The sequence below is a fragment of the Saccostrea echinata genome, unplaced genomic scaffold (genome assembly GCF_033153115.1).
Source record: "Saccostrea echinata isolate AGI-Se365-2 ecotype Australia unplaced genomic scaffold, CSIRO_AGI_Sech_v1 ptg000016l, whole genome shotgun sequence".
NCBI classification, from domain to species: domain Eukaryota; kingdom Metazoa; phylum Mollusca; class Bivalvia; order Ostreida; family Ostreidae; genus Saccostrea; species Saccostrea echinata.
In genome coordinates this window covers 24,267,163-24,281,278 of record NW_026889765.1, presented here as the reverse complement: position 1 = coordinate 24,281,278, position 14,116 = coordinate 24,267,163, and the positions used below count along the sequence as shown (strand labels likewise).

General features: G+C 33.3%; 1 protein-coding gene across 1 annotated transcript; it reads right to left on the bottom strand.

Moving 5' to 3' along the window:
* Nucleotides 1-63: 63 nt before the first annotated feature.
* Nucleotides 64-12,741, bottom strand: LOC133188579 (caspase-14-like). The gene is made up of 6 exons (XM_061324061.1): nt 12,675-12,741; nt 9,721-9,973; nt 7,621-7,868; nt 6,274-6,328; nt 3,371-3,484; nt 64-482 (listed from the first exon to the last, which is right to left on the bottom strand). Exons 2-6 carry the CDS (start codon nt 9,959-9,961, stop codon nt 256-258), a joined length of 885 nt encoding a protein of 294 aa, XP_061180045.1. The 5' UTR covers nt 9,962-9,973; nt 12,675-12,741; the 3' UTR covers nt 64-255.
* Between the last annotated feature and the right edge of the window lie 1,375 nt (nt 12,742-14,116).

Here is a 14,116-nt window from a genome sequence, read left to right as displayed (position 1 = left end):
ATACAAAAACAAGACTTATACAAGAATTTAGAATTTGATTTTGTACACGAGATTAGTCCTTTTCTTGAACAAACAAAACGCTCACAAAATATATACATATAATGTAAATAGATACATGAATTACAATTAAATAACAACTATCAGATCTAAAGAATATCCACCATTTCACCTCTATGGCCCAGTCATGAGTTCTGGTAACATCACTCTCCTCCCCAGATATACTGGTGATAACATGTAATTGTACAATAAACATTATCATTCAAAAATGATGTGTTTCGTAAGACAGTGACATACACTTAGCAAAGGTTTATAAACAACATTACCAATAAACTGTGTGTTATCTTTTGCTAATTCGTTGTTCGTTTCTCTTAAAAGGTCTAAGAGATTAATTGGCTTTGCATTTTTACATAATGTGGTAAACTTGTCTAACAGAATGGTCCATACATGGCTGCCTTGTTTACTATTAAATCCTGACACATAACCTACAAGACACAAAGATATGATCAATCAAAAGTATGTATCGGCTATATATATACAATCCATTTAGGACGTCCCTATATGTCTCTCATATATGGGACAGCCCATAGGGACAGCCTTTCCCTATGGATGTAATGACAATGTCGATAGTGTTGGAAATCTTTCCAGTCCACAGTGTAACAATGTAAATGTGATGGGACTTTTTAACCGTACACAGAGACGTAAGCGTAGTCATGGGCATCGGTCTTACAATAAACCTTTAATACATGATGTCTCTTTTGATTCATTACTACCTTACGTAAATCAACAGTTAGGTCTACATCATATTCGCACCAAACTTTACTCTGTCCCTTTGAAACTTTTAAATAGTCTTCTTGAAAAGGTCAAGGAAAGTCCATTTTTTGATTCTTCGACACCAGAATATAGGCTCGGATCTGTAATTATGGATATTGCCAATCATAGGCTTTTTAAACCCCCGCGTTTCACTGAAGAAAATGCAGCTAGAACAATCCGTTTTTTCCTTAAACTTCAATATGCCAACAAAGGAATTGATGCGGTTAATATAAGTAATATTCTTAATCACAAAAGGGTCCAGTCTTGTATTCCACCATATTTCAAGTTAAAGACTCCACCTTGTATTTCCTACAAATATACATCGACTATTGCTTCCAAACTTTTTAATTACAAGAAAACTTTACAGGGCCTGGATATCGAATATCTGAAGCATAATCCTCCATCGTGTTCATGTTCTTCTTCGCCCTATAACTATAGTCCTGCTGGACACGTTATTACTGGTGACGTAAATATAGTTAATAATGAGGACCTTAGATCACTAATTTTAAAAGGTCCTAAATTTAGGGAACCCAGATCCTTCAACTGGCGTCGGAATTTCATAAATATTATGGATTCTGTAGAGGACTACGCCAGGCAATGGACCAGACATGAAAAAGAAGACCTTGACACTTTGTCAGAATGGATTAAATGTATCAGATGTATGTTAAAATCGCGCGTTAAAAGATTGAGAGGCAATTTGAAAACCATCTATCCTTCTGTATTCAATAATCCAGAAATGAAAAAAAGAATTAGATAGATTACATGATCAGCACGTACTGGTCCCTGCTGACAAAGCAGGTAACAACATTGTCTTTGTTTGTAAGGCTCATTATATTAAATGTATTTTAGAGGAACTTGGATTTAATTCTACAAGTGGTAATCCAACTTATACTCATAGTTCCCTTTCTAAGGAAGAAATTCTTCAAAATCATATGTCAGTTTTGAATATTTTTAATATTCCAAACAACCAAAATGAATTTGAATTACCATATTTATATTGGATTCTGAAACTTCATAAAAATCCTTACAAACACAGATACATAGCGGGTTCCAGTAAATGTTCAACCGAACCTCTATCTTTACTCCTCACTAAGATATCAACAGTGGTGAAGGAGAAACTTCAAGAGTACTGTGCAACAATATATTCGAGAAGTGGTGTAAATCAGATGTGGATACTTAACAATTCCAAGGAACTTTTGGAAAATTTGAAATCACAAGATTTTACCAAAATCAACAGCTTAAAAACTCACGACTTTTCAACTTTGTACACAACCATTCCCCACGATAAATTAAAGTCCAGGCTTTTTGATATCATTGACAGCTGCTTTTTCAATAAAAATGGAACTCGTAAATATACTTACCTTGTCATTGGTCATTTGCAAAATTATTTTGTTAAAAACATTCTGATTGTTCACTCTGAAGTTGACATTAAAAAAAAGCTTGAGTTTCTGATTGACAATATCTATGTGGTTTTTGGAGACCAGGTCTTCCAACAATCTATTGGAATTCCCATGGGTTCCAATTGCGCCCCGTTATTAGCAGACCTTTTTTTGTATTCATATGAAGCAGAATTTGTCCAAAATCTTGTACGTGAAAAGAAGAAAACACTTGCTGTGGCCTTCAACTCGACATTTAGATATATCGACGACGTATTGTCAATTAACAATGGCTATTTCCTCTCTTATGTCGATACGATATATCCTTGTGAACTTGAGATAAAAGATACCTTAGAGTCTGACACATCTGTTTCATATTTGGATATTTTACTTGAAAAAGACGTTAATGGTAATCTAACAACTAAGCTTTATGATAAACGTGATGACTTTAACTTTTCAATCGTCAACTTCCCTTACTTATGCAGCAATATACCTTCATCACCTGCATACGGGGTATATATCTCTCAGTTGATTTGATACGCAAGAGCATGCTCTACGTATGTACAATTTCTAAAACGAGGTAAATTATTGACAAATAAGTTGATGAAACAAGAATATCAGCTGTCTCGTTTAAAGTCATCATTTCGTAAGTTCTATGGTCGATACAATGACCTTGTCAGCAAATACAATTTATCACTGAGTCAAATGCTGACTGACGTTTTTCACACTAATTGTTAGGCCATTATTTACACACTGAATTGTCGACGGATTTTCCCGTTATTTCCCGATCATGACAAGGAGCACACGGCGGGTGTGACCGGTCGGCAAGGGATGCTCACTCCTTCATAGCACCTGATCCCACCTCTGATGTTTGGAGGTCCGTGTTTGCTCTGCTCCTATTTTGTATTGATTAATGGACTTTTGAGCTTGAATACTGTTTGTTATCTCCATATATTTCATATATTCACGAGAAATTACATGTAATATTCACAATGTCAGGACAGTGATATTTTTTTAAATCCCAACTACAGTCTACAGTTTCTTCCGTTTACCAGATCATGACAGGGGGCTCATTCGGATGTGAATAGACAACAGTGGATGCTCCGCTGCATCAAATTTCACCTCTGTTTTCGGGGGCTTTTTTAACATTTGGATTATTGAGCATGATACTGTCTAACACTCACCTATTGGTGTTGAAAACACAATGACGCTGTCCTCGATACATGGTGGTGAGAACACCATCTTATCCTCTGATGGTACATGCATAGCAGGAAAAGTATATGGAACAGGAACATCTCCTAAAATAGAGAAAATAGTTAAATTTCAAACTGATTTTATTAAACTATGAAACAATCTGTCTCTGTTAAGTACAATGTGTCCATGAGTGGAGTAAAGTACTGTTTGTTAATGTCGAATCCGTGTGGAAAATTAAAAACATTAACTCATCTCTGCTTCATTCTACAGTGGGTGTTCAGTCTTAGTCTTTAGACCCATATGTACGGAAGCCGGTAGGTGCCAGGTAGAAAAATATTTTATCTGGCGGCCGCCAGATAAGTTTCTGGCGGCTGCCAAATAATTATCTGGCGGCCGCCAGAAACCTATCTGGCGGCCGCCATATAATTTTCTGGCGGCCGCCAGATAAAAAGATCTGGCGGCCGCCAGATAACTTATCTGGCGGCCGCCAGAAAGTTATCTGGCGGCCGCCACATAATTTCTGGCGGCCGCCAGATAATTATTTGGCGGCTGCCAGATAATTTATGGCGGCCGCCAAATAACTTTCTGGCGGCCGCCAGATAAGTTATCTGGCGGCCGCCAGATCTTTTTATCTGGCGGCCGCCAGAAAATTATTTGGCGGCCGCCAGATAAGTTTCTGGCGGCCGCCAGTTATTTATGTGGCGGCCGCCAGATAATTATTTGGCGGCCGCCAGAAAGTTATCTGGCGGCCGCCAGATAAAATATTTTTTCTACCTGGCACCAACCGGCTTCCGTACATATGACCAATCAAGGTTAAATGGAGATTCAAAGTCGGATTATGTTAAGAATCATAACTTTAATTATAAATAAATACTTAATAGTCCATGTATTGTAGAAATAAATGTTTATCCATGAGCCAAGCCTCTATTTTTACTCATCACAGATTATTAACTGTTGTGAAAAAGAAAAACGCACTATGCTACACGATATTCACAAAGTAATGTAAATGGAACTTAAAATACTCCAAGAAACCTTAATTTAAAAAAAATTAAAATCACAAGATTTTCCAAAATTAACAGCACCAAAACGTACTGACTTGATAATTTTCAAGCTTAAGTTTTAGAAGAGTTTAATATCAGTTTAATGTTACATTTATTTTTCATCGATAATTTTCGTTACTGAAAAATCTACTTTCTTAATTTGTATATAACCTGTCTGCTTCAATCAGTTGTTTGTATGTGAAACGTTAAAATTACAAAATATTTGTACAGCTACAAAGATCGTTAGCGTTCAACGACAGAAGGACATCTTTTTGCTATGAAACTGATAGTGCTTTTTTTTGAAAACAAATTGGGAAAGAATATAAAAAAAAACATTGAACAAATTATTAATGAATAGGTCACCGTCTTGGTCCATTCAATTTTCAATTTCAATTCTTTATTCGCTCAAAACCAGATCACTGGTTCAAGAGGTACATATACACATATATACAAAAAAAAATTACAGTCAAGGGTCAAAAAATAGACAAGTATTTAAAGAAAAAAAGAAAAGAAAGTAAACATATGATCAGTTATATATATGGAGGATTCAAGAAGGACAGACAGTTTTGAAGATTTTCTTAATAAATTTTGACAATCATTTTTGTATTTCTACATTATTTCTGTTCATTAATTCATTAAATTTGAAAGTGTTAGGATTTTTACAATATCTATTTTGAAGAAATATTTTTCTGTCATTCGAAAAGAACTTGCATTCCATAACATAATGAAATTCATCACCAATAGTTTTACAATCACAAATGGTACATATTCTTAAATTTCTATCAATATTATTCCATCTACCTGTTTCAATTGGCAAATGATGATTACACGTTCGTAGTTTTGTAAGTGTAACTCTTAAATCTTTTGGTAAATTCAGCAGATAATTTTCGAAACCAAAGTTTGTTTTAAAAATTCTATAATTAATACACTTGAGTGAACTATCAACAATGCTTCTCCATTCTTGTTCAAATTGATTTTTAGGGTATCTTTAATAATTGACTTTAGCCAGTTAAAACTGTGAAATGATTATCTTGTCCATATATACGACAATCCACAAGAATTAAGCACATCTTGTACACATTTTATCCATGGATGTACAAACGACCCATCGATATAACACCTATATAAATATGAATAAATCACATTTGTAAGCTTACTTTCATGGGCTGTTAAAATTTTTGCCCAGTACATAACCATTTTTAATTTTATAAATAATGACAGTGGATATCTACCTGTTTCTCCATACACCATACAATTTGGGGTACTAGATTTAAGATTAAGAATAAATTTCAGGAATTTTAAGTGCACTTTTTCTATTACGTCTAAATTTTCATATCTCCAGACTTCACAATAATAAAGTAAAATTGGGTTGATGACTTTATCAAACAAGTCTAGCTGACAATTAATTGGTAAATTAAAATAGCGAATTTTACGTAAGACTCCATACATTGCTTTTGAAGCTTGTTCTGCTAAATGTTTTTTTGCATTATTAAATTTTCCACTTCTTGTCAAACTAGCCAGCTGTGACGTATCATTTTATTCAGCATATCGTCATTAATTAAGCTTTCATTTAAGTTTTTTATTAATGTTCTTATGGCATGATTTGCACATCAATTTTTATTTACATTATTTATGGAAAATAAAAGAATTCAAATTTTAGCAAAATAATTATTTATTTTTATTCATATAAATTCATTTTTATTGCTTTAACAACAAACCATAATTGTTTTCCCAAACGTCTATATAGGCTGATGTTCATATCGGAGTCCTTAACCTAGCTGTTATTTCACTATAGGCTACAATTTGTTACATCATACAATGCCTATATACTGAGAACTGATGTATCAATATACCTTTTGTTTCTATTCCCAGGTCAATTTTGTTATCTTCATGTTTACCTCTGCACGCCTGGAAAATAAAAAAAAATATCTTATTAACTATTTTGACAAAAAAATTATTTATTTCAACCAATTTTGAGACATGAATAAAGTTGAACAAAATTCATGGTCTCTTTCTCCCCAGAACCTAATGGATGCGGCCTTGACAATAAAATTTAACACAATTAATTAAACTTATTCATTTAAAGTGTTTCTCTTTAATTCACTTCTGAACTTTATGAGACATATTTCAGGAATATGTTTGATTATAGAAGCTTTCATCGAACTGTTAATTTTTGGTCACTATAAGACAAGAGTTCAATTTTCAGTTGTGTTCAAAGTGGTCTTAACCAGAGAATATTATAATATTCAGGTAATCAACATGGCCGATGGGCTTATTGTTTATATAAAACATTTAAGAAATAAACAACGTTATTCAGTGAACATGGCGTTATGAATAGCAATTGCTCTGCTGGCATATTCCATGATGCGCGCTTGTTTATTACTTATATTTGCATTCTGTGATGTTGTCAAGGATATCAGAGGAAATCCTGGCTTACATAAGGGCACAGCTGCTTGTCTCCAGTGAAGAAAAAAAACATGACTATAAAATCAGTAGACCTGACTAATCCGCCGTTTTCTCCAATAAATTACAAAATTAATAATATTTATGGTGGTATTTGCTTCTCAGTCAACCACAATTATCTGGATACAAACCACGTCGTCTTCAAATTCTCGTAATTTTTTGTTTTGACGCAGTTGTGACGTTATCGTTCAAAGTCTCTGAGAAAAATTAATAATTACGTTTATGATGAAAAAAGAGAATGTTTTTATAGTGATTTTAACTTAAGAATGCTTTTACTATGTTTTTTAAGTTATTCAAATTCATTTTAAGAGCTGAAATCGTTCTTGAAATAGATGAACTATAATAATTACAGAAATTCGTTTCCTCTGAAAGTAAAACACCCTAGCGTAAAGAGTTATCGTTCATTGCAAAAATATACATAAATATGAACAGAAAAATTAGATATAGCAGTTCTTTCAATTTGTAAAAAATTAAACATGAATTAACAGACGACAAATAGATGGTTTCCAGAGAGTGTTTAAGCATTAGGATTACTCCAAAATTGAGGACAGCAACTCTCATGTATCCAAATTTGAAACCATAATAACTTCAAAGACGAAGCAAAAATTGGATTACAAAACCAATCCAAAATTGAGGCCAGGCTAATATTAGAGCCAGGACAGGCCAGATATTACTGTAAACCCAAGGAAAGTTCTTAGATATAGAGGAATAAGTAATTGCCCCATCACTTGGCTTACCTGAATAAAAAATATTTTTGGTACACCCTTTCGTGTGTTTTTAAAGATATTGACAATTTCCCTTATCGACACACCTTCCTCTTTAAAGTCTTTGGAAAATTCGTTCCTTTCCGGATATGTTAGTATAAAATCCTCATAACGCTCAACATCGTTGTCATCTGCATGCTCTTCTGTCTTCCGAATAACTCCATGTGAGGACACGGATACCAAAATGCAACCACATGGCTCCACTGAACAGTTCTTCTCGACTACAAATTATGATAAATGGAAAGCTTCACTATTTAAATCTATTTTTTGCAAGCACTATTAAAGAATTAAATTTCTATACATGTAGGTTAGTACGAGGGCTGTTCGAAAATAAATTATTGAGACACTCCGTAAAAGAAAAAGATAAATTCATGAAAAAGTCGTCAACATTTTATGAAGAACAAAGAAAAACATATGTGCAAAATTTCTAATAAATAGGATAACAAGTCCCGGTGAAAATATAAATTTGCATATGTTTATTGACCTTGTGCATCATCGCTACGGCATTTTACAGGATAGACGTAGTTTTTTTATCATGTTGAAACGACCGGGAAGCGTTAACTCTAGGTATGCTCGCTACGCCGCCTTGACGTCAAAATTCACTTTCTCGTCGTAATACGATTTCTATGCCGTGCTTTTTTCATGATCTCCGAATTTCTTATCGGAATTCTAACAAACTTGCACAATATGAAGTTAAATAAAATTGAAAAAAAATTATGTACCTGGTAGATAATTTGAATTATTTTTGTTCTTACTATGAATCAACCGGAAGTTTGAATGTAGGTTTTGCTTTTTTTAATATCTGATTTCGTGACTGCGCCAGGTACCCTATCATTGAAACAATAATGCACCACTGAAAAGAAGAAATAGAATATTTGTAAATTACATCTTGATTTTATTAATTCTTTTCAAACGTTTGTGCCAGTTTTCAACCAAAGGTGTTCATTAGAAAGAAGAGTAAACCACGGCCGTAGGAACCGGGGGGGGGGGGGCACGGGGGGCGTCCCCCCAATAATTTTGCCGATATATAAAATACTATAGAAAAGATAGCTATGATATGCTTGTGCCCCCTCAATCATAACGTCTGATGACCATTTTTTCTTCTTTTTTTTTCTTTGCTTGTCAAGAAATTTTGGTACTTGATAGTGCCCCTCCAACTGAAAATGTATGGTTGTGCCCCCTCAAAGTGAAATTGCTTCCTACGGGCCTGTAAACACAGTGTCTCCCACTGTAATTTCCCAACAGCCCTAGTAGATTTAGATTTTGTGTGTTCTTCCACAAAAAAACTTTCTTACATGTACATATTTGTACATGGCTTTTTTATTATCTATTTTATGTTCTGAGGAAACCTATGTCACCTGCTTCATAATATTATTAATAATAAAATAAATCTAAGGGTGGTCAGCTTTTTTTATTTTCCTTTTAGCATTACAGCTTATGCGTTTTCAGAGATTTCAGTCTGTCTTTCCTGTAATTGTCACGGGTCTTGAGAGTTTGAATGAAACCTTAGAAATTGAGGCCCTGTATTACGTTAGGCGTTGGCACGATAAAGAACCCACACTGCTAAATGACCTAAGTGCAGAGTTTAAGTCTGAATTTTAAGCCCTTCTCTGGTACATGATGACGTATCGACATGAGGGAAATTCTCGAGTTAGACATTAAACAACATGCTAACGTTCAATCATATTCAGTTGAAGGAATTTTTAATATTGTGCACTTTGATCTCATATTTTACTAGGATATACACAAAAACACATCGTAATGGTGATGATAAATGCAAATTAAAGATATTCGATCGGTAAAGAACTAATTCAATCCAAAACATTTAACATGTTTAATCTGCTTTCGACCTACATTAAAATAAAACCGTTAAGCATACTAGATTTATGCTGCTAAAGATAGTACTGTAATTACTTTTAATCAGACAGTCTTTTTGTAATGGAACGCGTTAATTTGTAATTTTAATCAATCCAAGTATTGGAATTTTGAATTTGGTGAACAAAAATTGAAAGAACGGCTTTTTCTTAAAAGCTGTTAATTGGTAACATTTAACAATTAATCGGGTACACTTACATTCGTGTAACTGAGCTATAAAATCCTTTTTTGTCAAATTTCTTGTTGATTTTAGAGGAAATGGACATTTAAAATTTAATTTCTCCAAAAACTCATCATGAAATCTTTTTCGCTCCTGTAGAATTCCAATCCTTCGGCACACTTCCATATTGTTGGTAAAACTCCAGTCAAACTGAATCGCCCTTCCTGGCTTCCTCTGCGAAATAGGACTATACTCTGTCTTTATTTTGGATGTCTCCATATTGATCTACACCTGCAATATCAAAGAAGGTTTTAATTCAATTTGTGCATTGGCCTAGCTAGTGATCTCTACCTTCTTTAGAATTTTATGACGTCACTGGGTCGTACTCAGTCTGACATATCATATATTAGGTCATTGCTTTTATACTAATTTTGATTACGGAGTACTCTTTCAACACGATCAATAATATACAATTATTGCTGTTTTTTGAGGTCTTTACGATGATTTAGCCACCTGAGGAGTACAATATTCACCGAGCCCGAAGGGCAAAGTAAATATTGTACTTCGAAGGTGATCATTGTATTGACTAAAAAAACAACAATAATTGTTTTATTATATGATTCAGTGATACAAATAAAGTCATAAAACAATTCATACTATCTTACTTGTTTACATTTGCTGAAGTCCTAGCCAAATGCAATGAGAGAAGCAGGGTTAAATAAACATCACCAGTCGTAATAATTTGTTTTAAATATACATCTATACTTAAGTAGCTATGAAAAATAATAATAATGTCCGAATCTTTTATAGGATCGATTTTGAAAGGGGTGGGGTGGGGTTATCAGAGAAAGCTGACTGCTGAAAATAATCTTGGTAGCAAGTTGGTAGCAAGTGAAATAGCTTTCCAAAGCTATTTGTATCAATTTTGAATTTCCCAATCTATCTTTAAAGCAATGTAGAGAAAATAAATCCTTATATTCATCTGGAAGGTCATACGCAGGTGAATATAACGTAGTATTTTTTCTACATAGTTGAATCTCAGTCAATCAGAGAGATAGGAATTATTCAGTCATATAATAAATAAAGGATCTCCCATGATTTGTAGTTGGATATGATTTTTATCCAACGAGTTGTGTGTTTTTTATCCCCGAGCCTTGGCGAGGGGATAAAAACACACAACGAGTTGGATAAAAGTCATATCCAACTACAAATCATGGGAGATTCTTTTTATCCCATGTTTAATACTTCACAACCAATGTTTTACACTGTTTTATATAGGACTCCACTTTATTTTACTTCATCGCGCTAACGCAAAAACCATTGTGACGTCACAACTGTGGATTATGAAAAAATTATCCAATGAGTCATATCCACGGGATAAAAGGGTAAACATGGGATAAAATTATATATTTCACTTTGGATATTTTATCATATAAAGCCAAATTTCGATGAGTATTTTAAGAAAAAGGCGAAATATGTCAGCAAAGAGCATACACTACAATTGTATGCTTAGTGTAAATCACAATTCTATATTGTTCACTTCCGCCAATGCACTTCCACATAGTTACAGAGGATGCAATAAAAACCTTGCATCTGACCGTGTTGAACATGTATGCTGTAGTTCATACTTTCGAATACATCATGTATGAACTATTTAAAATTCATACAGAATAACATTGTACTATTTTTTTGTCTAAAGGTTTTTTGTCCATAAAAGAAGATTTTTTTTTTGAATCAGTACCTTATATGTGATTTGTTGATTTATAAATAAGAAGGAAATAAATAATTTGTGTAACATCTACTAGAAATGCAAAAATAAGATAGGCCTACAAATATAAGAAATCAAAAGCCGTGAAACGGGCCTCTGCGAAATATTAGCTAAGTAAAGGCAGCCTGTCTTCCTTGCAGAACATTGCTTACCTTATAAAACAGTTTAGCAAAAGTATTTCAATATTCATTTATTCCTCAGTTTTAATACTGTTACAACCTTAGATTCATAATATTATTTGCTTGCTTGTTTTGTTTAACGTCACTTTAGAAGATTTTCACTCATATTGAGACGCCACCACTTGCCGAGGGCTGCAAATTTTAGACCTATACTCGGCATTCAGGGCCATTGAGAATGCATTGAGGAATCTTTTTCGTGCCAGCACCTACTGCGACACGGGACCTCGATTTATACGGTATCATCCCAAGCAACGGTTTCCACCTTCCGCGAAATATTCTAATGACTTTGTATATACCGCAAATATCAGTAGAGAACTATACATGAATTTCCAAACAACCATTGGGTTCTTAGAGGGATGTGTCCATTTTTAGGTCAGATTTTTTATTGTCCTGCCAGTAAAGGACCGATGATTTATTTGCAAGATGATCGAGGACAGATTTTTTTTATTTACCAACAGAGGACAGATTATTTACTTTCAATTTTGGCTGGTGTGCTTCCCCACTTTGTTGTGTGCCTTTTCAGCACTTCCTAATTTGGGATTTGCTTTTTTTTTTTTTTTTTTTTTTTTTTTTTTTTTTTTTTTACATTTGGCGAGCCGTGCTGCTTTTTAAAATGTTTAAAAACTTTTTTGAAATAATTTTTCTCTATTTAGATAATTGAAAATTTATGGAGAGCTATAAAACCCTAAAGCTAGAAACAGCATACGTATACCCAATCATATGGGACATTTCATTAAGTTAACGCAAATGTTAATTATTAATAAATTATGCATGTATGTAAAATATGTAAAAAAAAAAATTGTTTGTTAATTCGGATATGTTTCTTAAGATATTAAACCTATTCTTAGCCGCCATATAATTGTGTCAACACTAAGAATATCTTCTTTTTACTGTATATCAACACAATAGAGGTGAAATTTGAAATCTACTTTCGTTTTAAGATTTACAATTTTAAATCCCTAAAATCTGATATACTGTGAAAGAATGAAATAATATACCATTAAACATGCATCTCTTTTCAGAGAGATACATAAATTACACTTACCTATGGGCTTGCTGTCCTTTCTTTGTTTGTTTATTTAATATTGAATTTGCCATAGGAACATAAGTCATTAAGTTATGAAAACTTCCTGTTTAAGTCGAATGAAGTGGCGGATCCAGGAGTCAAAAGCCACATATGATTCGCATTAACCTATTTCATAACGTACTAATAATGGCTTGTAAGGAGAATAAGATTCATACAATTCTTTTCTGAGGACTTTTGCTCCATACAGCGGGGGGGGGGGGGGGGGGGTAATAATCGATGTATGCTATTCAATCCTGAAGAATGTCACGAGCCTAGCGTTTTTATGAATATTTATGAGGTGCTTCTAACGATTAAAAAGAATCCGATATAGTACTTTATTCTCGGAATGTTAACTTCCTTGATTCGTCGGCGTGAGGTATATTTAATAATAAAATATATCTCGCAGTGTTCTGATATTAAAACTTATATTTTTGTATAAGTACAATTATTGATTAAAATTTAATAATATCAACATATAACAAATATTCCCTTTTTAAATAAAGTTATTCAAATTAATTTTGTCAATGCACTTTTTGTCATGCACGGTTTTCCACTATTTATAAAATTAAATATATAAATATATAATATACAATGCAAAACACGACTGCATCCTAACAACCAGACATGTCTTAAACTTATAAGAACCAGACATTCTTAAAGGTGCATAGACACAGATCTGAAGTTTATATTTTCTCAAATTTTCTGTATAATATCACAACTTATATGTTGCTATAGCATTTCACACGAAAATAAAATTAAAAACTTATTAATCTGGAAATTATTGAAACTACGAATTTCGGGAGGCGTTTGATTAACACATCCTTGCACTTTCATAATTTTTAACTTTATCCTCAATACGTAAGAAAAGTAGCAATTTTGTTGTGTACTAATGAATAATATTGCAGCTATAATCCAGAAAATTAAGAGTACAAATGTGCGAAAGCAAAACCCACTCACTTAAGTATTGTCAGCCAGTGCTTAGTGTTGTGTAGTTGTGTACAGAGTTTAACAAATTGAATACACCCGTGAAACGTAAACTGTTTTTGTAAACAGGGCACGAGCTCTGTTGTTGCTAATGTTTACGTTTCACCGGGTGTGTTCAATTGTTAAACTCTGCACACACCACTGAGCACGGACTGACAATACTGGTGAGAGGATTTTGCTTTCTACGTTTCTACTCTGAAATTTCTGCATTATAGTTTTAATATTTTTCATTAATAAACAACAAAATTGCTCCTTTTCTAAAGTAATAAGGATGAAGTTAAAATTTGTGAAAGTGCAAGGCTGTGTCTATCAAACGCGTCCAGAAATTCGAAGTTTCAATAACTTCCAGATAAAATAAGATTTTTATCAAATTTTCGTATGAAATGCTATAATAGCAACATATAAGTCATGCAATTATACAGAAAATTTGAGTAAAT